This window comes from Palaemon carinicauda, chromosome 37, assembly GCF_036898095.1.
Source record: "Palaemon carinicauda isolate YSFRI2023 chromosome 37, ASM3689809v2, whole genome shotgun sequence".
NCBI classification, from domain to species: domain Eukaryota; kingdom Metazoa; phylum Arthropoda; class Malacostraca; order Decapoda; family Palaemonidae; genus Palaemon; species Palaemon carinicauda.
This window is the reverse complement of record NC_090761.1, coordinates 52,977,206-53,002,610: the sequence shown is the minus strand read 5'-3', so window position 1 is coordinate 53,002,610 and position 25,405 is coordinate 52,977,206. Positions and strand designations below refer to the sequence as shown.

At 38.2% G+C, this 25,405-nt stretch overlaps 2 protein-coding genes across 2 annotated transcripts in view; both read right to left on the bottom strand.

The window, feature by feature from the left end:
• The window catches only part of LOC137629673 (uncharacterized), a 107,992-nt gene that overhangs the window by 8,130 nt on the left and 74,457 nt on the right, over positions 1-25,405 (bottom strand). The window contains exons 4-10 of the mRNA XM_068361224.1: positions 13,179-13,340; positions 12,647-12,760; positions 12,243-12,374; positions 10,086-10,356; positions 7,645-7,796; positions 3,353-3,523; positions 2,950-3,103 (exon numbers count right to left, since the gene is read on the bottom strand). Coding sequence (XP_068217325.1) covers positions 2,950-3,103; positions 3,353-3,523; positions 7,645-7,796; positions 10,086-10,356; positions 12,243-12,374; positions 12,647-12,760; positions 13,179-13,340 — 1,156 coding nt within the window. The remainder of the gene's footprint in view (positions 1-2,949; positions 3,104-3,352; positions 3,524-7,644; positions 7,797-10,085; positions 10,357-12,242; positions 12,375-12,646; positions 12,761-13,178; positions 13,341-25,405) is intronic.
• Positions 1-25,405, bottom strand: part of LOC137629674 (uncharacterized) — a 127,008-nt gene that overhangs the window by 76,250 nt on the left and 25,353 nt on the right. The window lies entirely within an intron of this gene.

Genomic DNA, 25,405 nt, shown 5'->3' with positions numbered 1-25,405 from the left:
AGCGAACGCCAATAAAACAACCAAAACAAAGTACTTCACCAATTCGGTAGAAAAACTCGAGGTCAACAGCGAGCGGAACCAACTTGTCGGCAAGACCGACAGAGAAGAACTGGAGAAATTGACAAGTATATGCGGTATCTGGCCGATAGTCGGCGCTGGTGGGCACACCCGCAACCTTCACGGCGATCGCTCGCGAGTTTTTGGATCTGTCGGGCCGTCGGAGACGTCAGCTACTATATATTCACCGGCTAAGTTTAATATTTAAAATTAAAATATGCACACCGCCAACCTGTACACTTGCCACCATCGTCCGGCTCTCCCATTGGTTATCTCCATACTCTGATGCTAGTTACCGCAGTAAGATACTACTCTTCTACTGGTCAGCATGTACCCCATCATGTATCTACATATGGGAGTTCTTTGACCATTTCATTTCGGCAGTGCTATTGTCCACATTGTATTCGTGTTGATGAATTATCTTTCGTGCTTTTGTTTACTGTTCTATATTGTATCGTGTTGCATTTCTCATCTAAAATTATTAGCCATGGGTCCCAAGAATGTTGCCGATGTTCCGGGGAAGAAGAGAGGATGCTTTCTATGGAGACCAAGCTGGAGATAATGGAAGAAGCATGAGGCTGGCATGAGGTTGAGTGTGAAATCTAAAGAATATGGCCAAAATCCGTTGATGATGGCACCATTCTTGAGCAGACGGAAGCCATCAAAGCAGCAACACCTTCTAAGGGGGTGACTTTTTTCCAGCAAGAGGAGCCACGTGGCGTCCATGATGAGGCGGAGAGACTACTTCTCCTTTGGATTAAGGACAAAGAAATCGTTGGAGACATGATCACCGAGACGACAAACTACCATGATGCCAGCGCCACTTACGGTGATCTCGTGCATGCTCAGGTCAAAAACAATGCATGAGAAGGGATATCAAAGCAGGCACCTATAGAGTTCAAGGCTTCTTGGGGGTGGTTTAAAAAATTTAAGAGACAGTCTAGCATTCATTACGTGGTGCGGCATGGGGAGGCTGCCAGTTCAGACATGAAAGCGGCGGAAGCCTTTGTCAAGACGTTCGACGAATTGACTATCAAGGAAAGCTACGATCTCCATCAAGTCTTCAACTGTGAAGAAACTGGGCTTTTTTGGAAAACAAATGCCTCGTCGGACATACATCACAACGGAAGAAAAGAAACTACCAGGGCATAAGCCTATGAAGGACAGGCTTATCCTTGCACTCTGCACCAAAGTCAGTGGGCACTGTAAGGTGAAGCATCTACCAGTGTATCACTTGGAGACTCCTCAAGCCTTCAAGGCCCACAAAGTGCTAGAGAAGCTTTGGTTGTGGAGAGCTAATGCGAAAACCTGGGTAACAAGATTCTTGTTCACCGAGTGCGTAAATTTCTATTTCCGTCCGAGTGCCAGGAAATATTTGGAAGAGAAGCACTTCCCTCTGAAATCTTTGCTGGTGTTGACAATGACCCTGCTCACTCTCCTGGCCTCGAGGAAGATATCCGATCGGAGTATTCCTTCATCAAGGTTCTTTATCTTCAGCATAACACCAACCCTCTCCTCCAGCCCATGAACCAGCAAGTGATTTCCAACTCCTAGAAAATCTAAATAAAACATCTATTCTGGAGAGATTTCAAAATCACCGATAGCACAAGCTTACCCTGCATGAATTTTGGAAGGAGCATTTTGATATTATGATACTATAATATTTTGATACAGTATTACAATATTATGACTCATCGATCAAGCTTGGCCAGAGGTTTCAAGGTACACCTTGAACTCTTCATGGAAGAAACTGAGGCCTGTTCAGTCTTTTCACGAGATGATCCTGAACCTGTCCCGCACCTGAGGTTGACGAGATCGTTACACTCGAGAGGCCCAAGGGGCTGGCCATCGATGAGGACGATATTAATGAGCTTCTCGAGGAGGACCAAAAATCGCTTACGACGTACGACCTGAAGGAGTTTTAGGCCATGCAACAGAACGTCGTTCAAGAACAGTTCTCTAGCGGTGACGAGGAGGAGGAGGACCACATGACAACGGTCGAAATTAAGGAAGCTCTAATTGCTTTTCATAAAGTGCATTCTTTTGTAGAAAAGACACAACCCAAAAAGGCTTACACAGGTCGTCTGGTTGCGCAGTTTATTGACATTTACCCGAATCGTTTCAGGAATATTTTAGAAAACAGGCAGAAACAAGCTTCTCTGGATACTTATTTCTTGAAGAGGCCATTATTAAGCCAAGAAGAAGCTCAAAATTATAAAAAAAACCCAGAAAAGTGGAAGTGATAAAATTTATAAAATTTAGAAAGTACAAAATGTAGAGTAAAAAAAGATTTAAAAGATTAGAAAAGGCAAAAAACCAAATGAAATATAATTTTAAGTTTCCCGTAAAGTTAAGTGTTAATGTTTTCTGCCATTTATGAATGTGTTTTGTAAAGTTAAGTGTTAATGTTTTCTGCTGTTTGTCCTCCTCCTCTGCCGGTCATTGCCTCACTCGAAAGGTAAGGTTCCACATTTTTGTTATTTTCCATTTATTACTGCATTAATGTATGTTCTAATAATATTTCATTTTCAGTTATTTACAGTTAGTTTAGGTATTAAGTGATCCAAATGGTTGTATTTTATTGTGGTTAGTACAGTATACCCTGTACCTTTATTATAAAATTTAATGTTTTTGTAAGGCTCGGAATGAATTAGGGGATTAACATATAAAAAGTGACTAATCATAAGAAAAAATCAAATATAAATGTCACTCCGGAACAAATTAATTTTGTACCTAGAGGCATTACTGTATCTGCAATATGCTTTTCAACATTTTCAAGCTATAAATTTAATATAAATAAGGCACTCGCACTCAAGAAGTAACATCCATAGCAAGTGTACAATAGTTCCTTCGATCATATGCAACAACAAAAAATAAGGGTGCTTAACTAACCTGGTGATGGATCTAGAGGGAAACCACCAACATGGAAAACTTTCCCTAGAGTCACCTCTTGAGTAAAAATGGGCACAGGTGGTCTGGTGCTCCTGCTAAGGTTGATTTCAGAGTCTACACAAGTGGGTCTTTCGGTGCACTCTCCACCACACATCTGAAAGGGCATTTAGTAATACAAATTTTACCAAGAAAGCTTGCTGATTAATAGATGAATAAAATTATTAGTTAATATCAAGTACAGTATTACAGTACTTGAAACTTTCATTGTGTGGGAACTGAAGATTTGCAGAATAAGTTTCAATTACAATTCAGAAACTTATGGAGACCTCTGGAATGAATTTATTCTGATGGTTATTGAAGTATTGACCTAGTTATGCTCATTATGACAATCAAGGAAACTTGCCTTTATTGTACAAATTAATGTAATATTTTGAGGAGATCTCCTGAAGTTGAATGCTCTGACTTCAGCATACTGTGATACTTTCCTGACAGTGTGAGTGCCAAAGGAGGACTCCTGGACAATATTCAGGGTTTCTCGAAATTCTCCAATGACACTGGAAATACTACATCCATCCTGTGAAAACACACATGAAAATTCTTTTAATAAGATCAGCAATTTATCCCCTAAGCATTTTCTACCACATTACATTGTACCAATTTATAAAGGCTTTAGTATACACATACACAATCATAAAATTTCATTCAAGAAATGAAAGTAATTTGTAATATGCACCATATAATTTCCATAAGGCTTTGATGAAGTCCAGATCATATAATCTACAATGACAGAAAACCAAGTACTGTAACAGTATTTATTAAAAGCTTCTAGGACTTCCAAAATTCAATAAAGACTGTCAAAATAAAAATGACATACAAGATCAACCTTTCTATAACATAAATAGGACAAGTTTCCAAATGTAAACTGATTATAGTCAAAATGTTGCATTATTTCATGAAAGGATAGCCTAGTAGCATATGCCTTCTAGATCGATACTGAAAATTCCCTACAGCACATACCAAGACCTCCATATGAGGCAGCTAAGACAGAACAGGGAATGTTATGAAATAGAGGTTTCAAGTTCTAATTACTAAAAACTTATCAGCAAGAGTAGATGAAAATGATGTAGATCATTCAAGACACATGTTTACAGTTAAAAATGTAAATATAATTCTTAAACATTCATACATTTGAAAATACAAACATCACGCATTCAAACAATGAAAAAAGCAAATTCATGAATATTTTGATATCAACGAGTAGCAGTGCACCAAACTATGCTCAAATGACAATACATACATACATATACCAAAGCACTTCTCCAAATTTTGGGGGGTAGCCGACATCAAACAAATGAAACAAAAAAGGGGATCTCTCCTCTCTACGTTCCTTCCAGCCTGACAAGGGACTCGACCGAGTTCGGCTGGTACTACTAGGGTGCCACAGCCCAACCTACCCCGTTATCCACAACAGATGAAGCTTCATAATGCTGAATGCCCCACTGCTGCTACCTCCACGGTCATCTAAGGCACCAGAGGAAGCAGCAGGGCCTACCGGAACTGCATCACAATCGCTCGCCATTCATTCATATTTCTAGCACGCTCTCTTGCCTCTCTCACATCTATCCTCCTATCACCCAGAGCTTTCTTCACTCCATGTATCCACCCAAACCTTGGCCTTCCTCTTGTACTTCTCCCATCGACTCTTGCATTCATCACCTTCTTTAGCAGACAGCCATTTTACATTCAACATGACCAAACCACCTCAACACATTCATATCAACTCTAGCTGCTAACTCATTTCTTACACCCGTTCTCACCCTCACCACTTCGTTCCTAACCCTATCTACTCGAGATACACCAGCCATATTCCTTAGACACTTCATCTCAAACACATTCAATTTCTGTCTCCGTCACTTTCATTCCCCACAACTCCAATCCATACATCACAGTTGGTACAATCACTTTCTCATATAGAACTCTCTTTACATTCATGCCCAACCCTCTATTTTTTACTACTCCTTTAACTGTCCCTAACACTTTGCACCCTTCATTCACTCTCTGACGTACATCTGCTTCCACTCCACCATTTGCTGCAACAACAGACCCCAAGTACTTCAACTGATCTACCTCTTCATGTAACTCTCCATTCACCATGACATTCAACCTTGCACCACCTTCCCTTCTCGTACATCTCATAACCTTACTCTTACCCACATTAACTCTCAACTTCCTTCACTCACACACCCTTCCAAATTCTGTCACTAATCGGCCAAGCTTCTCTTCCGCGTCTGCAACCAGTACAGTATCATCCGCAAACAACAACTGATTTACCTCCCATTCATGGTCATTCTCGTCTACCAGTTTCAATCCTCGTCCAAGTACTCGAGCATTCACCTCTCTCATCAGTCCATCAACATACAAGTTAAACAACCACGGCGACATCACACATCCCTGTCTCAGCCCCACTCTCACCGGAAACCAATCGCTCACTTCATTTCCTATCCTAACATATGCTTTACTACCTTTATAGGAACTTTTCACTGCTTGCAACAACCTTCCACCAACTCCATATAACCTCATCACATTCCACATTGCTTCCCTATCAACTCTATCATACGCTTTCTCCAGATACATAAACGCAACATACACCTCCTTACCTTTTGCTAAATATTTCTCGCATATCTGCCTAACTGTAAAAATATGATTCATACAACCCCTACCTCTTCTAAAACCACCCTGTACTTCTAAGATTGCATTCTCCGTTTTATCCTTAATACTATTAATCAGTACTCTACCATACACTTTTCCAACTACACTCAACATACTAATACCCCTTGAATTACAACACTCATGCACATCTCCCTTACTCTTATATAGTGGTACAATACATGCACAAACCCAATATACTGGTACCATTGACAACACAAAACACACAAAAAATCTCACCAACCATTCAAGTACAGTCACACCCCCTTCCTTCAACATCTCAGCTCTCACACCATCCATACCAGATGCTTTTCCTACTCTCGTTCCATCTAGTGCTCTCCTCACTTCCTCTCTTGTAATCTCTCTCTCATTCTCATATCCCATCACCGGCACCTCAACACCTGCAACAGCAATTACATCTGCCTCCCTATTATCCTCAACATTCAGTAAACTTTCAAAATATTCCGCCCACCTTTTCCTTCCCTCCTCTCCTTTTAATAACCTTCCATTTCCATCTTTCACTGTCTCTTCAATTCTTGAGCCACCTTTCCTTACTCTCTTCACTTCTTTCCAAAACTTCTTATTCTCTTCATATGAATCACCCAATCCCCGACCCCACCTCAGGTCAGCTGCCCTCTTTGCCTCACTTACCTTGCGCTTTACTTCCACATTTTTCTCTCTATATTTTTCATACTTCTCTACACTATTACTCTGCACCCATTCTTCAAAAGCCCTCTTTTTCTCTTCCACTTTTACCTTCACTCATTCATTCCACCATTCACTGCCCTTCCTCATGCTGCCTCCAACAACCTTCTTGCCACACACATCACTTGCAATCCCAACAAAATTTTCTTTTACTAACTTCCACTCCTCTAAATTACCAGTTTCTCTTACTTTCACTTCATCATATGCCATTTTCAACCTTTCTTGATATTTACTTTTTACCCCCGGGTTTTATTAGCTCTTCAACCCTCACTAGCTCCCTTTTGCATCCACCAACTCTATTCCCCCACTCTTTTGCTACAACTAATTTTCCTTCCAACAAAAATGATCAGACATAACGTTAGCCATACCCCTAAACATGCGCACATCTTTCAATCTTCCGAACATTCTTTTAGTTATCAACACAATCCATTAATGCCCTCTCTACTACTCTTCCATTTGCCACTCTTACCCATGTATACTTGTTTTTATCTTTCTTTTTGAAAAAGCTAGAACTTCTCACCATCTCTTGCTCAACACACATATCTACCAGTCTCTCACCACTCTCATTTTCACCTAGTACGCCATACTTCCCAATGACACCTTCTACCTCTTCAGCGCCCACTCTAGCATTTAAATCACCCATGACAACTACATAATTCCTTCTACCTAGTCCTTCTACACACCTGGTTAATTTATTCCAGAACTCATTCCATTCTTATTCACTTCTCTCACAACCTGGCCCATACGCACTGACAAAAGCCCAACATTCCCTATCCAACCTAACCCTTACCCACATTAACCTGTAATCCATTCACTCAGCAATAAAGCCACACCCTTTCTTGCTCTTCCCCTTTCAATCCCAGACATTTCACCAAACATCACTTCACCCTTCCCTTTTATCTTTGCCTCACACAAGGCCAATATATCCCTCCTTCTATTCCTAAACATACTTCCAATCTCACATCTTTTACTCTCTATCGTACTACATCCATGCACATTCAAACACCCCAAAACTAGAGTGCAGGGAGCAGTCACTCTCCCCCCAGCTCCACCTCTTTGCTGATGTCTCACAGGATTGTAAATACAGGAGAGGGGGTTCCCAGGCCCCTCGTCCCGTCCATTTTAGTCGCCTCTTACGACAAGCAGGGATAACGTTGGCGCTATTCTATTTGTTTTTATGCCCGCGCAGCCACAGGGGGCATATGACAATACCAAGTCATAATAACTAAACACCAATATTTTTTTTTTTAATTCAAAATAAACAACTTATGCTAAAGAAATTACCTTCACTATGAAAACTCCTCGACCGTCGTCGCTTTTGGCCTGACACCTGACTACATGTAGGTCAAGGGCGATGTCTTTCGAGAAAACGCTTAATATCAAGTTCATTCTTGTGCCAATTGATACTCTACCGGTAACTGGCATCCCAGCCATCTCTGGAATAGATAGCAGGTAGATAGCAGGTAAGATAAAAGGGGGAATTCAAGACTAAGTCTCTCACACCTATGCCGTACCAAAGTATACATACTGTATAAAACCAACAGAGAATTCCAAATTGTTTCAACGTAATCTTTGAAATTGTGGAAATTGCAAATCTGATCTAGAATCCATCAAGAAGTTTTGACGTAACCCTGTCCACATAAACACAGAAAAATAAATAAATAAGACTAAAATATAGTTACCTTGGTGGAGGTAATAACACCCATAAAAACAAAAGCAACCATAACAGAACTCTTACAGCCATTAAAACAACATTCATAACAGCAACTACAACAAAAACCATAACATGAGCAACATCAGTGAAAATAACTATAGTATCAATAATTACAACAATAATCATAACAATCACATGAATAATAAGGTAAAACATAACTGCTTTAAATAGTGTAGGACTATGCGTATAAACCATACGGCTTTCAGCTGGATAAACCGAAGTTAGCACACCTCTTATTTAATCTTTGTATTTTAATGAATGGTAAACAAACATGGCAACAACAAATGGTAATTATCATTATCCTGTGAATAGTGAAAAGAACTAAACACAAGCATTCACAAAGTATCCAATGCAATAGAAAATATCTCATTTACCAAAAACACTTTGCAGTATGGCTCACTCCTCTTAATATTTTTTTCTATTATTTCTAGAGATTACATATGTGATTTTATTATTTCCTGGGAGATTTTATATGGATATTCCTCAAAAATTATTTCATCTTAGTAAAAACATTGCTAAAATTTGTGAAATGGAAATGAGATTGACTAAGGCTGTGAAATCATTGCCAAACAATGAGCTTCAAGAGATACTCATGATCTAGAAGTAAGATGGACTTGTTACTGCAAAGGTAGATGATTTGGCCTATAATTGAATTACAATTATTTCAACCTGTTTTGCAGTGTTTTATCCAAAAACATTCTTAAGAAGATTTTTGTACTATATCCCTGCCATAATATTTTACTTTATGCAAGACAAATGTAGCTGATAAAAATTCTACCCATTTTTAGTACTGTTTTTTGTATACTAAGTATGACTGGATCATGACAAAATCAATAAATTCATATAAAATTTTGTTTTAACCATTCAAACTTTTTTTCAATATGGTGTTGAGAAATATTTCTTAAACTAAATTTTTAAATCTTACAAGTTACTTTCTTTCAAATAATTAGGTTGGATCAAACATACCACACACTATGATAAAGCACTGAAATAATCTCTCATTGGAGGAATGGAACCACCATTTTAAGGGAAAAATTTGCCTATTTGTGTACCTTACAGTTGCCACTTTGACTAACTAGTATCTTCTAGTACTGTGAAATCTACTTCAAAAGTTTATTTTCAATTCAGTTGCACATCACAAGTTTTCTAATCTGAATCCTTTATTTGACTGGTTAAGCATTGAAAAACTACACTATCAGCAATTTTTCTATGAATTTTTTATGCCTCATCATCATTATGGCATGATTTAAAGGCTTAAAGGCCGCTCATGAATGGCAGAGGCAAGGGACAGTGACAATGCCCCAGAGACTGACCACATATACATAGGATCAGCACCCAAGCTCCCTCCCTCCCAAGCTATGACCAAGGAGGGCCAGGCAATGGCTACTGATGACTCAACAGATAATCTATAGGCCCCTCCAAAACCCCCGTCCTTAGCTCACAAGGATGGTGAGGATGCAGCGACAAAAGGAACAGACGAGTTTTTTGAGCAGGACAAACCCCAGTCTGGTGTTCAACAGTCAGGGACGTTACCGCATCGGCCACATGGGGATGAATAGAAGGGGAGAATGCATTTCCTTTTGGAGTCCACTTTGTACTAACTTTTCCTGAAGCTGACTTTTTTGTTGCATTTAAACTATCAATATTATTGTTAAAGGCTCTGTAAAGGTTGGTTCAAACTAGCTAGCACTGTAATAGGTGACCTCTCATAGCCCAGAAAATTCCAAATCCGGCAAAGTTTTAGAACCAAAGGTCCTGGAAAACCAATGAGGTACCTATCAAATGAAAATATAAAAGCTTTTCATAACTGCAATCTCCTAATTCAAATGTTAGCTCCTTATCAAGAAACCCACTTCTTACAATTATTCTGAAGGTTACACATCTTGATACACTCATTAGTAAACTATTTTTTTTATATAAAAACTATTCAAACTGCTAAATCTAAATCACATGCTTAGTTTCAGAAAAATGGGAGCCATCCTCAATTACCTTTATAAAGGATCTAACTAACCTTCAATATTGATATTATCAGGACTATATACAAGAGTCATTGTTGTCTTAGCTGTGTTTCCAGGATCCTGTATTGGAGGTTCACCACCCTGAAGAGAATTTGAACCAGATTTAGAAGCTGGAGGAACAGGTGATTGAGTTGTGACATGAGGTCGAGGTACTGGTTTGTTTACTTCTTGGTCTACATCCACAAGCGTGTCTTCAACACTTAATATTCTTGAAGCTCCTTTCTGTTGGCATGTTACCACCATGCCACATGTAGCATCATCAGCCTGGAAGAATATGAATCTTAGGATTACCAAGAAACACGTGATTTACTTTTAACTAAAAATAAAAAATTAGAAAAAAGAATACCTCGGCCAAAAAAACAATCGTCATGCACTCATTAACATCCCCATAAGGGAAAAATGGCTACTATGAATGATGATAAAGGACTTTTGCAATAATCCTTCATCTTTCCTGCATTTCTTTCTGTCTTACTTTTCACCCACTTCCTTGGGAGTCTTCTAAACTAACTATTTTTTTCAGCATTACCTTCCTCCAGTCTTAATTTTCAATTTAAGATTACATCCTTCATCTGAGTCTTTTAAATTGACTGTCAATTTTTTCAGCATTACATTCCTCGTCTTTTAATTTCAATTTTAAGATTACATCCTTCATCTGAGTCTTTTAAACTTAATGTCAATTTTTTTCCAGCACTACCTTCTGCCAGTCTTTTAATGTTAATTTTAACATTACTATATATCCTTCATCCTAGTCTTCTAAACTAGCTGACAGTATTTTTTTGCAGCATTATCTTCCTCCAGTCTTTAAATTTTCAATCTAAGATTAGATCTTTCATCTGGACCTAGGAATGTCTGAAGATCACACTTAGCAGTGGTGTTAAACTGCTTTACATGACATAAACCTCTCAATCATAAACAGTGGCCAGTATGTTTTTTACCTCGTCCACTGATTTTTAATCACCACCCTGTATTTTACAGACATGTATCTATAATTCAATATTAAAACCTCAAAAATTCCCAGTACAGTACATTCTCACATACATCAGCACCTTCATTGCAATCTGGACATCTGACCTTTGTAAACTTGGGAGGATTACCATTAAGAATTAAATGCAAGAAAAAATTAGCATGGCAGCAATCCATCAAATCTGATCGGATTTTCACTCAAATCATCTCTTAAGGATCATCAAATAAATATTAGCTAATATTTCACCAAGATCTATTTTTCTTATAAAAAAAAAAATGCACAAGTGAAAACACAATTATCTTCCAACTTCTGGTGATTGTCTTGTCTTAATCCATTGTTTTAGCTTTGACTCTTGCTTTGTTTATTTGGTGTATTTTTTTTTTTTTTTTTTAGTTTACTTTGAACAATACATTAACATTTCATTCTTCCACTGAAGAGGAACTTTGGAAAAAGTGTGAAAGCTCCCGATTTTTAAATATCAGATCCTGGGAAAAAAAAGTTTTAAAGCTCCGGAGTTCTAAATATACAACCTACTATATAACTTTGGACTTTTATTACTGTATGACATGTCATGGAGTTTTATAAAGTTATATACAGTATGTTTATGCTTATTACATTTTAAAAATGTACTGGTCTTGTGATTTTGCACTTCTACTTTTGCCAATGTAAAACGTTTGGGTAATTTGGAGCTCTAAACGTCATTCCTCACCTTTCTAGTGATTGCATGCTATCAAACCAGTGTTGAAAAACCTTGGGCAGTTCTATAACCTCTGCACCATGGCCTTTCAGTTCTGTGCCCAACTCCCTTTTTATTGATTTCATGGGGGTTATAAAACTTCTAGCAGCTAACTGATATCTTTTTTTTATATTCATAAATTACATTTCAATCCCATACTGTACTGTAATCCTTTTCCCCCATTAATTTCTACAATCTTTCTAAATTGCGTATGCAAGTGTATTGTAGTCAGTGGAAATTTTATAATCAAATAAATAACATGTGGCTTATTCTCTAATACCTATAAACCCATATGTAGATTTGTGAGTGGCTAGTTTAATCTCATCCCCAGTCTCAAAATTTCTGACCTCCCTTGTTTTCTTATGCACATGAAAATCCATTTTGTACAAGCTATGCCATATATTTAAAAGTATATAAAGTAGTATGCAAACTAATACCGGGGCAACTCACCCTAATTACTACCCGTACACTCATGTTGTCACAGATGAAGCATTCTCGTTGAAGATCATCTTTGGGAACATCTTTTGTCAACTTCCACATGTTACCTGATGGAGATAAGGGACCAAGGACTCCATATGCCACCTGAAGAGAAAGTGTAGGAAATATCTACATAGTGTTTTCCCCAGCTAAAATAATTCCTCCTTGTGCTAACACAATACAGGCATTCCACTCTGAAGTAAGGAGTTGAGCTAATTAACCTAATTTACATAACACAGGTGATCTTGTACTCTCGTGAGTATCATGGCTAATTGAATAACAGCATATTGCATAGCATGTTTAATTTATAAACTACTTCTACGTTTTATCCCATAAATGATTTTAAACATGAAATAAAACAAATTAAATATTCTTACCAAATTTGTTCCATCCATAAAAACTTCACCATCTCCTTCAAGAAGTCTCACTTGACCCCTCAATGGTGAACGGGACAGCAAAGTCAATTCCAGCAGGTTCCCTGAGCACCTTGACTTAAAAGGAGAAATTCCATGTATTTTTCTTTCTTAATCATTTACTTTCCTCACTGATACTTTGTAGTTTTGATTTAAAAAAAAAAGTAAAAAAATAAAGTATTCTATTGTTTATACAGTACAATGCATGACTCTGATTTCATCTGTTCTCTTAATTATAAGTTTAATTTGACACTATCATGCTAAAATAATCTCAACCCTTCAGCTACTGAGTTGACTTGCATCCTTCTAATCTTAAATTTACCCTTAAAATAAAATATATTTGCACAAAAGTGAAAAGCTTTATAAACTACAATAATTTTTTCCATACTTACCTTCGAATAGAACCTGTATCTTTCGATACGAGACAATCCTATCATAAAACAAGAAATTTTTCTTGTTTTTGGTACTATGAAAAATAAAGGCATCTAACACTAACCTTAACATGAAAATGAACAAGGTTACAACCAGGAATCATGATACTACTCCCTCGGCCACTGTTGATGAAGACTGATTTCAACTCTTCTGGGCTAATTATATCTGCTGTGGCTTTAGTAGATGGTGGCTGATGGTCCATAGGAGCTTCAGTTCCTCTTGCAAACTAATAATAATAAAAAAAATATAATTCTATATCACAAATAGGGCATATGCAAGTTATTCAACAACTACAAGCAAATAAAACATTCTTGCTATTATCTTTTGGCATTTCAGGAGAAAACCACATGTCATACTTCTAATCCTAGGCTATTCATTCTCAATTTTTACTCAATTCCATAGCCTGGAAGGCCATTGAGTATATACCGTAAACCAGCAACGTACGATCTTAACATCCTCTCAACCATTCAACAATGATGGACTTACAGGATGACAGTATAAAGGAATTACTATAATAACAACTTAAAACATTTACGCTGAGAAAAAAGGATGCACACAGAGTTTGATAGTTAAAAACAGCTATTGTAGATAGAGGGTAGAATGTCTAATATTTTTAGATGATAAAGTCTAGGTACAATATCTATACATTAAGATATAGTTATAAGCACATATAATGTACGGTATACCTACACAATTTTTCAAAAAGTTATGCCTAATACCAGGGGAAGGCTCCAGAAAATAAAACAAGTCCCTAACATATTCCTAATTTAGCTATATATATATATATATATATATATATATATATATATATATATATATATTTATATTAAATAAATTTATATATATATATATATATATATACACATATATATTTATATTATATATATATATATATATATATATATATATATATACACACATATATATATATATATATATATATATATATATATATATACATATATATATATACAGTGAGCCCTCGCTACTTCGCGGTTCAACTATCGCGGAATCACCACTTCGCGGATTTTTTCCATAACGCATGTATATACATATATCACGGATTTTCCGGAAATTTCGAAAATACCGCGATATATGAAGACCCCAAATACGTATTTCGTTAATTCCATTAATACTGTAATTAGTAATATCTGCTCTTACTGATGGTTCATTGCATTACATATGACATATAATTCAGTACAGAAAGAAATAAAACACGAAAAGAGAATTTGATCATACGATAATTCAGTATACAGTATACAGTAAGTAGTAAAATTAAATCGAACATGAAACGCAAATCAAATGCAGTCATACCGTATTTGAATGGTGTAAGGCTGCTGATGGCTACTACTGTACTACAAATGTAATGGATGTGCATCTTTTCCATGAATCTTTTGTATGTATACGTAAGTAGTACTGCATCCAATAATATTCTTTGTTGCAAAAATCACATCTCGAATAAGCATATATATCCTACAACAAAACAAGCGTAAAATAGCGTACGTAAAGCTGTATACGTAGTACCTTGTATTTGAATTGGTAACTACTACGTAGCATGTAAGACAGACTGTGATTGGTTCAAGTGCTGATAGATGACGAATCAGATCCCAAGTTTTGAAATTTAGCCTGTGATTGGTGTTTTGACCGCTTCTCCAACCCGCAGCATCTTTTCGCGGCCACTTCGTTTGCCGCTCTCTCGCCGGGTAGATGCTGCTACGTTACTGTGAACTTTAATCTGTGCTGTGCGTGACTGTTTTAAGTTGAACTTTTTGTTGAACTTTCTGTTTAACCCCTTTTGTACAATGGCTCCCAAGCGTTCTGCTTCTACTAAGGCTGGTAGTGAGCCTAAACGCCACTGAAAGATGATGACGATTGCTGAGAAGGTGACACTTCTCGATATGTTAAAAGAAGGCAGAAGTTACGCGGCCGCAGCCCGCCATTTTGGAGTGAACGAATCCACCGTTCGCTACATCAAGAAGGACGAGGCGAACATTAGAAAGACGGCTGCCATCACCTTTAGCAGATCAGCGAAGCGAGTTGTTACCACGCGTAATAAAACAATTGTCCGTATGGAAGGTGCTTTAGCAGTCTGGACTGCCGACTGCCGGAAGAAGAACATAGCCTTGGATACGAACACCATCCGAACCAAGGCTTTGGGCTTGTATGAGAATTTTGCGGCAAAGGAACGTCAAGACGACGATGGCGACCATGCTGAAGACGAAGATGATGTAGATGAACCTCAACCAGGGACATCCACTGATTCCCAGCCTCAGAAACAACGTTTTTCCGCCAGCAAAGGATGGTTCGCGAAGTTTCAGAAACGCTTCGGCCTGAAAAGCATCTTCGCTAACACTACCGCTGCTGAAACTTACGCGAACGAGACGTTCAAGAACATTATCGCTGAAGGTGAATACAAGCCGGAACAAGTGTTTAATATGGATGAGACCGGCTTGTTTTGGAAGAGAATGCCGTCGCGAACTTTCCTGTTTAAAGAAGAAGCCAAAGCCTCTGGCTTTAAAGCGTTCAAAGATCGCGTAACCCTCGTGATGGGTGGCAATGCTGCTGGATTTTTGCCTAAGCCGGGGCTTATTTACAAGTCGAAAAATAAAAATAAGAATCTCCTTCCCGTGTACTGGATGCATAATCAAAAAGCATGGATTACGAAGATGCTGACCTCCAACTGGTTCCACCAGTGTTTTATCCTGCAAGTCAGCAAATATCTCGTAGAGAAGGGCTTGCCATTTAAGATCCTTCTCCTTATGGATAACGCTGGTGGACACGCAACTGATTTGTCGCATGAGGGCATTCAGGTTGAGTTCCTGCCACCCAACACCACGTCATTAATTCAACCGATGGACCAAGGGGTTATCAGGGCGTTCAAGGCCCTCTACACGAAGAATACCTTGGCGGACCTCGTTGCGTGTGTGGATGCTACCCAAGATGATGAGGATGAAACTTTCAATTTGAAGGCGTACTGGCGGAAGTACACAATAGCCACGTGCCTGCAGAACATCCAGAAGGCACTGCAAGAAATGAAACTGCTACTGTCAATGCGAGCTGGAAGAAGTTGTGGCCCCAGATTGTTTACGATGACGAGGGATTTACACCTGCTGAGATTCAACACTCTGCAATACGCAAATCTGTGCAGTTGGCTGCGATAATTGGAGGCGACGGGTTTGGCGACATGACGACTGAAGACGTCGACGAGTTGTTGGACTGCCATTCCCAGCCCCTAACTGACGCAGACCTAGAAGACCTGATGAAATCAGCCAGTGAAGAAGACAGTGAAACACAGGAAGAGACCCAAGAAAATGGCTTAACATTAGAACGGCTTGCCAAGTTCTGCAACCATGCGAAGGAGTTGAAAGAAATGTCGCAAGAGTGGGACGAGGATATGGTTCGTTCTATGCAATTCTGCAACAAGATCGATGACGACATGACTCCCTACAGGATGCTCTTCGAGCGAAAAAAGAAGCAGCGGCAGCAACTTCCGATCACAATGTTCTTCCAGCCTCGCAAAAAAGAGCCAGTTCCTCCTGCTACTACGCCTTCGGAAGAAATTGAAGAAGTGTCCCAGGAAGAAGTTGAAGAGGTGTCCCAGGAAAAGACACCTCCGTCTGAAGAGATGTAAAATACTATCATTAGCTGCACAGTAGAAGACATCATCAGCTTCATCATCATCATTTCTACTGTGCAGCACATTCATCGCCATCATCATTCAAGTTTTTCTTCAACTTCTTGCCTGTTTTAGTTTAGTATGCATTAAGTTAAAGGGAAGGTTTTAAAAGTCTGAATATACATGTTATAACCTATCATATTTTTTTGTTTAAAATTTACATTTACGTACGTAAAACAACTCTCTCTCTCTCTCTCTCTCTCTCTCTCTCTCTCTCTCTCTCTCTTAAATTGTTTTACTGCTTTGCTACATATGTACTGTATGATTTTATATAGATACGGTAAATAATATTTGTAATAACACATTTTCTAAAAGCTTCTACTGTAATATCATTATTTATCACTTTCATCATGCGCGTTAAATGCCTTCGTTTGTTTATTACAATCGAAGATGGAGCGTACTTTATGCCGCCGCCGTTTCAGGCGGCGTCATAAAGAAAAAAATTTAATTTGGAAGTCTTAAGAAAAATTAAGTAAAACATTGGTAATAACAAAATCAACATACTGTATAATCAATATAATCGATGCAAAAACTAACCTATACACAGATGTGTAAATGCGTTTGTTTCTTCATTATGATCAGAGATAAACGTAAACAAAACATTGGTTGCCATTTTTTATTGTGCTTTTTGGCGTGTTTAGGAAACGCATGATATAAAATCGCCTTTAATATTTGTGCCTGTTTTAGTTTAGGGTACTGTAGTACATGCATTAAGTGTTCTGTACACTAAAGGGTAGTTTGTTAACAGTACTACGTACAAGGGAAGGTTTTAAAAGTCTGAATATACATGTTAAATAAATACGTAAATATGGTGTTCCTACTTCGCGGATTTTCACCTATCGCGGTCGGGTCTGGAACCTATCTACCGTGATAAACGAGGGCTCACTGTATATATATGTATATATATATATATATATATTTATAGATTATATATTTATATATATAAAAATTCATATATATTTCTATTATGTATATATATACATATATATATATATATATATATGTATATATATATATATATATATATATAAATATACAAATATATAATAGATATAAATATATATATATATATATATATATATATATATATACATATATATATATATATATATATATATATATATATTATATATATATAAATTTATATATAAATATAAATATATATAAATATATATATATATATATATATATATATATATATAAATATATATATATATATATATATATATATATATATATATATATATATATATATATAAATATATATATATACAGTATATATATATATATATATATATATATATATATATATACACAGAATATATATATATATATATATATATATATATATATATATATATATAAATATATATATGTATATACATTTATATATAATGTATATAAATATAAATATATATATATATATATATATATATATATATATATATATATATGCATATAAATATATATATATATATATATATATATATATATATATATATATATATATATATATATATATGCATATAAATATATATATATATATATATATATATATATGCATATATATATATATATATATATATATATATATATATATGCATATAAATATATATATATATATATATATATATATATATATGCATATAAATATATATATATATATATATATATATATATATTTATATATATTTATATATATAAATATATATGTATATATATATATATATATATGCATATAAATATATATATATATATATATATATATATATATGCATATAAATATATATATATATATATATATATGCATATAAATATATATATATATATATATTTATATATATAAATATATATATATATATATATATATATATATATATACTGTATATTTATTTATATATGTACATATATATATATATATATATATATATATATATATATATATATATATATATATATATATATATATATAATCAGTTTATCTAATATGGCATTGCAGGAATTATTTTCTTCTATATGAAACATTATTAGGAGGTTTATTCGATTTGAGAAAAAAAATTTCCTGGTGTCATAAGAACAGTAATTTTTAGGAGGCTGCACATTGTGTTAATTAGCACTAGATAAAATACTATTCAAATAATTAAAATTTTCCATAAGTGAAGTATAAAAACTATATAAAAAATCTACCGACTAATATTAAAAATGCCAACACCACTTTCCTTCTTTCAACTTAAGAGCTCATATATACAACAATCAAATCCTGAAATAAAGAGCACTATCTAATTATTGGCATATCGGATGTTTAATTGGATTAAAAGAAGCTTCCCTTGACTTTATAAAACTGTGAAATAATATGAACCTAGAATATCTACAGATCCTTTCTTATATCTTCATATCTTTGTTTTAACCCACTCTAAAAATATCAAAATTTCCTTCAATTTTTCTTCTCCAGAAATAATTGCATTTCTTTCATCACCTTTTTTTTTATTTCCTATTCATTGTTTAATGTAATATATTAAGAGAAATGTTATTTTTATAATAAAATAAATTTTTGAATATACTTACCCGGTGATTATATAAGCTGCAACTCTGTTGCTCGACAGAAAACTCTACGTTAAAAATCCGCCAGCGATCGCTATGCAGGTAGGGGGTGTACTTCAACAGCGCCATCTGTCGTGCAGGTACTCAGTACTCAATGTAAACACAGAACTCAATTTTCTCCTCGGTCCACTGGGTCTCTATTGGGGAGGAAGGGAGGGTCCTTTAATATATAATCACCGGGTAAGTATATTCAAAAATTTATTTTATTATAAAAACATTTTTCAATATTAAACTTAGCCGGTGATTATATAAGCTGAATCACACCCAGGGGGGTGGGTAGAGACCAGCAATAATTGTTTACATTATTATGAGCTAAGGATTTTTTATTTCATTTTAGCAGTTATTCAAAATAACAAACATAAAATAAATAAGTACCTGGTAAGGAAGTCGACTTGAACAATTACTCTGCCTTTTTAAGTACGTCTTCCTTACGGAGCCTCGCGATCCTCTTAGGATGCTGAGCGATCCCTAGGAGCTGAAGTATCAAGGGTTGCAACCCATACTACAGGACCTCATCAAAACCTCTAATCTAGGCGCTTCTCAAGAAAAGAATTTGACCACCCGCCAAATCAACCAGGATGCGAAAGGCTTCTTAGCCTTCCGGACAACCCAAAAACAACAATAAAAAACATTTTAAGAGAAAGATTAAAAAGGTTATGGAATTAGGGAATTGTAGTGGTTGAGCCCTCACCCACTACTGCACTCGTTGCTACGAATGGTCCCAGAGTGTAGCAGTTCTCGTAAAGAGACTGGACATTCTTAAGATAAAAAGACGCGAACACTGACTTGCTTTTCCAATAGGTTGCGTCAATTATACTTTGCAGAGATCTATTTTGTTTAAAGGCCACGGAAGTTGCGACAGCTCTAACTTCGTGTGTCCTTACCTTCAGCAAAGCTTGGTCTTCCTCATTCAGATGGGAATGAGCTTCTCGTATTAACAGTCTGATAAAATAGGATAAAGCATTCTTTGACATAGGCAAAGATGGTTTCTTAACTGAACACCATAAAGCTTCAGACGGGCCTCGTAAAGGTTTACAGTAGTTCGTTTTAAATAGAACTTAAGAGCTCTTACAGGGCATAAGACTCTTTCTAGTTCATTTCCAACCATACGATAAGTTTGGAATATCGAACGATATTGGCTAAGGCCGAGAAGGCAGCTCGTTTTTGGCTAGAAAACCAAGCTGTAGAACATGTAGCCGTTTCGGATGAGAATCCGATGTTCTTGCTGAAGGCATGAATCTCACTGACTCTTTTAGCTGTGGCTAAGCATACCAGGAAAAGAGTCTTTAAGGTGAGATCTTTCAGGGAGGCTGATTGTAGCGGTTCGAACCTGTCTGACATAAGGAATCTTAGTACCACGTCTAAATTCCAACCAGGTGTAACCAAACGACGCTCCTTCGTGGTCTCAAAAGACTTAAGGAGGTCCTGTAGATCTTTATTGTTGGAAAGATCTAAGCCTCTGTGACGGAAGACTGATGCCAACATGCTTCTGTAACACTTGATAGTGGGAGCTGAAAGAGATCGTTCTTTCCTCAGAAGTAAGAGGAAGTCAGCTATTTGAGTTACAGAGGTACTGGTCGAGGATACGGATACTGACTTGCACCAGTTTCGGAAGATTTCCCACTTCGATTGGTAGACTCTAAGGGTGGATGTTCTCCTTGCTCTAGCAATCGCTCTGGCTGCCTCCTTCGAAAAGCCTCTAGCTCTCGAGAGTCTTTCGATAGTCTGAAGGCAGTCAGACGAAGAGCGTGGAGGCCTTGGTGTACCTTCTTTACGTGTGGCTGACGTAGAAGGTCCACCCTTAGGGGAAGTGTTCTGGGAACGTCTACTAGCCATCGAAGTACCTCGGTGAACCATTCTCTCGCGGGCCAGAGGGAAGCAACTAGCGTCAACCTTGTCCCTTCGTGAGAGGCGAACTTCTGCAGTACCTTGTTGACAATGTTGAACGGAGGGAATGCATATAGATCTAGATGTGACCAATCTAGGAGAAAGGCATCTATAAGAACTGCTGCTGGGTCCGGGATTGGTGAGCAAAATATTGGGAGCCTCTTGGTCATCGAGGTTGCGAAGAGATCTATGGTTGGATGGCCCCAGGTGGCCCAAAGTCTCTTGCATACATCCTTGTGGAGGGTCCATTCTGTTGGAATTATTTGTCCCTTCCGACTGAGACAATCTGCCATGACATTCAAGTTGCCTTGGATGAACCTCGTTACTAGTGATATGTCTAGACCTTTTGACCAGGTGAGGAGGTCCCTTGCGATCTCGTACAACGTCAGAGAGTAGGTCCCTCCTTGCTTGGAGATGTACGCCAAAGCCGTGGTGTTGTCCGAGTTCACCTCCACCACTTTGCCTTGAAGGAGAGACCTGAAGCTTTTCCAGGCCAGACGTACTGCCAGTAGCTCCTTGCAGTTGAAATGCATTGTCCTTTGACTCGAGTTCCATAATCCCGAGCATTCCCGACCGTCTAATGTCGCACCCCAGCCTACGTCCGATGCGTCCGAGAAGAGAACGTGGTTGGGAGTCTGAACAGTCAGGGGAAGACCCTCTCTTAGGTTGATATAGTCCTTTCACCAAGTCAGACAAGACTTCATCTTTTCGGAAACCGGGATCGAGACCGCTTCTAGCGTCTTGTCCTTTTTCCAGTGAAAAGCTAGATGGTATAGAAGAGGACGGAGGTGTAGTCTTCCTAGTGACACAAATTGATCCACGGATGACAGCGTCCCTACCAGACTCATCCACAGCCTGACTGAGCAGCGTTCCTTCTTCAGCATCTTCTGGATGGATAGCAGGGCTGGGGGCTGATCGTCTTGTTCAGCAACGTCCTCATCAGAGGGTTCCTCATCCGAAACTGATGAGGAAACGGCAACGGAGTGGGCAACGTCTGACTCGCTGAATTCGGTCGCACTGGTGGATGCGTGACGGAGCCGGACGCAATATCATGGAACTGCTGCACAGTCTGTGAACTGTCAACAACCATGGGTGCGCGAGGAAGTACAGCGTCAACCCGAAACTGTCTAGACCGTCTGGGTTGTGCAGTCAACACCCTACCGGGTTGCTGAGGTTGACGCACTGCGTCACAACAAGTCACCTCTGCTGGTTGTTGAACGTCCTGAACGTCAACAACCACCTCCGAGCGTCGCTTAACGTCAACGTGCGGCTGGCAATCCACACTGGGTCGCATAGGTGGAGGAACCACCTCAACTGGCAGACGCGAGTAGGTTACCTCAGCGTCAACAGGGCGCACAACCGACCGGTTGGAAGGTTGTTGGCCAGAAGGTTCTTCTCCGCATTTAAGTCCTCTATCAAGGATGCAAGCTTGGACTGCATGTCTTGCAGCAAAGCCCATTTAGGGTCTACGGGAACAGGTGTGGCAACAGACGGGGTTAGCGACTGAGGCGGAACCGTTTACCATCCCTGAAAGCCTTGTTATGCGTGACATAATAGTACAGCAAAACTTCAAAGGCTCGACCACAGCTGAGAAGTTGACCTGTAAAGTCTATCTGGGCAGAGGCATGAACTCCCAAGCCGAGAACTTCTCTCGTGTCATATCAGACTCTCGCTCTATAAACCAGTTTAAAAGAAGGGAAAGCAAAGGCTGTATCCCCCAAACTCCTCCTGGTGAAAAAAAACCAGTCGCCTAGCCAACGTAACGCTCTCTAGGAGAGCGAGAGAGCACTAGCTTAAAAACAACGGCTTCGAAGTAGCTAGGCCTAGTGTAAGTTCTGACGTTTAGGCGAACGAGGAGCAGCAGTTACAAGATCCGGACGAAGATCCTTAAAAAAAAAAATCATCATGATTTAATTAAAGTCCATAGGAGGCTAAGCAGCTTAAGGCTCCTCTCCATCTGACAGAGTCCTCAAGGGAATATCAGTAGGAGGGAGAACAGCAACTTCCTCATCTACAGGAACCTTGTCCGATAAAAGCTGAGTCTCTCACTGGTGCATTAGTAGCGGACCAGAACGCAACGTCATGTAACTGCTTGACAGTCTGTGAACTGTCAACAACTGAACTGTCAACCACAACAGGTGCGTGAGGACGTACAGCGTCCACTCGAGACTGCTTTGACTGCCTAGACTGAGCAGTCAAAACAACTCTAGAATGCGGAGGTTGACGCACCGCGTCAAAACAAAACAACTTAGACTGTTGTTGTACCTCGCGAACGTCAACGGAAGGTTCCGTGCGTCGCTGAACGTCAACATGCGGCTGGCAGGGTACACTGGAACGCATGGGTGGCGGGACTCTCTCAGCTGGAGTGCGGCAGAAGGTAGCCTCAGCGTCCACAGGACGCACAACCGTGGTTGGTTGTAGGCTAGAGGTTGGTGCAGCGTCAACCTTCTCCGCACGAAAGTCCTGCATCAATGACGTTAACTGAGACTGCATGGTCTGCAGCAAAGACCACTTAGGGTCTACAGGAGCAGGTGCGGCAACAGACGGTGTGACTGCCTGATGCGGTACCGCTTTGCCTCTCTTAGGAGGTGAGCAGTCGTCGGAAGACTGCAGCGAGTCCGAACTGACCCAGTGGCTACAACTGGGCCGTTGGACTTGCGCGGAAGGGACCGACTTGCGCTTAAGAAGCCGCGAGACCTTGGTCCATGGTTTCTTACGAGAAACCTCTTCCGCAGACGAGGAATAAATGGGCTCTCTCGTCTTTGTGTGGGTGGGGCGATCTTGGGTAGATACGCCCGAAACCACGGAGGGAACGTCTGTTCGCTGATTAAAGCCTCTCGAACCCTTTGGTCATACGACATTGCTTCTCCCCTGGGCTTGGGAGCTTGCAAGAGGTCCCGGACTGGGAGGACGACAGGCACGAACAGACGAACCCTCGGACGCAACACTGTAACACTTTGCGCCTCGGACGCAACACTGTAACACTTTGCGCATATCACTTTATCACTTCGATTTTCTGTTTTGCACTTATTTCTACCTGAAACACGCAATTCTACCCTTCATTAAAAGGTAGTAATTGCGAAATAAGTCGTATAATGCAAGCTCATAATACCAGCAAAAAACAGAAAACATATTTTAAGATAAAAAGAAACATCAGTGGCTGGGAAAGAGACTAAACACTAGTTCATATAACTACGTTTTCAATCTCTCACCGCACATAGCCTGGGGACGAGAATAAAAACCTAAAAACGTTTAATCCTTCCTCCCCGTACAGAGACTAGGGACGAGAGTAACACGAGAACAACGTTACCCGCTTGAACGGAACGTTTTCTCTTCTCTCTCTCCCTCCGTCTCTATCTCTCTCTCTCTTTTTCTCTTGATTTCGCACCTAAGAGAAGAGCCCAATTATATATCGTCAAAAAAAAACATGTTATTTGACTAAAGGAAAAAACTGAAAGGTTTTTCAAATAAAAAGTTCCTTTAAATTAGAATTTAAAACATTTAAGCTAAGAAAGAAAGAACAAAACGTCAGAATCGATTTACTCTTACTGCAAAGGGAAACCGTGATACACTCTCTCTCTATCGTAACGATAGAGCGCATGTTGAATGTCCTGAACGTCAACAACTGCGTAGCATAAAAAACTAAACGTTAGTCCATCTTTGAAAACAGTACGAAGACTATCAAAGAAATTCTTTCATAAAATATTACATTTAAAAAGTTTTAAATCCTTAGCTCTTTAAAAGCTAATTACGATATAAAGGGCTCAACGTTGATTAACTTCGGTTTCCAAGTTAGGACCGCCTACTCTCAGGAAAAGTTCTATACAAACAAAACATTAAAATTATTTTTATATGTTTATAATAAATGGAAAGTTAATCGAAGAGGCCTAATAAAGGCGGAGGGATATAAAATATATAGAGGAAAATCTATAACGTGATATAATTACTAAAAGCCTAAACATACTTCCGTCTAAGGGAAGGGTCGGCCATTTAAAAGTGAAAGAAAGTCCATACTATCTTTGTCACCATAATTAAATCTATCCAAAACGAGTTCAAGTTTTGAGATGAAGATAAAACACCTGCATAGCGAAAGCTCAAAACTAGAATAGTGTACTTCACCAATAGTT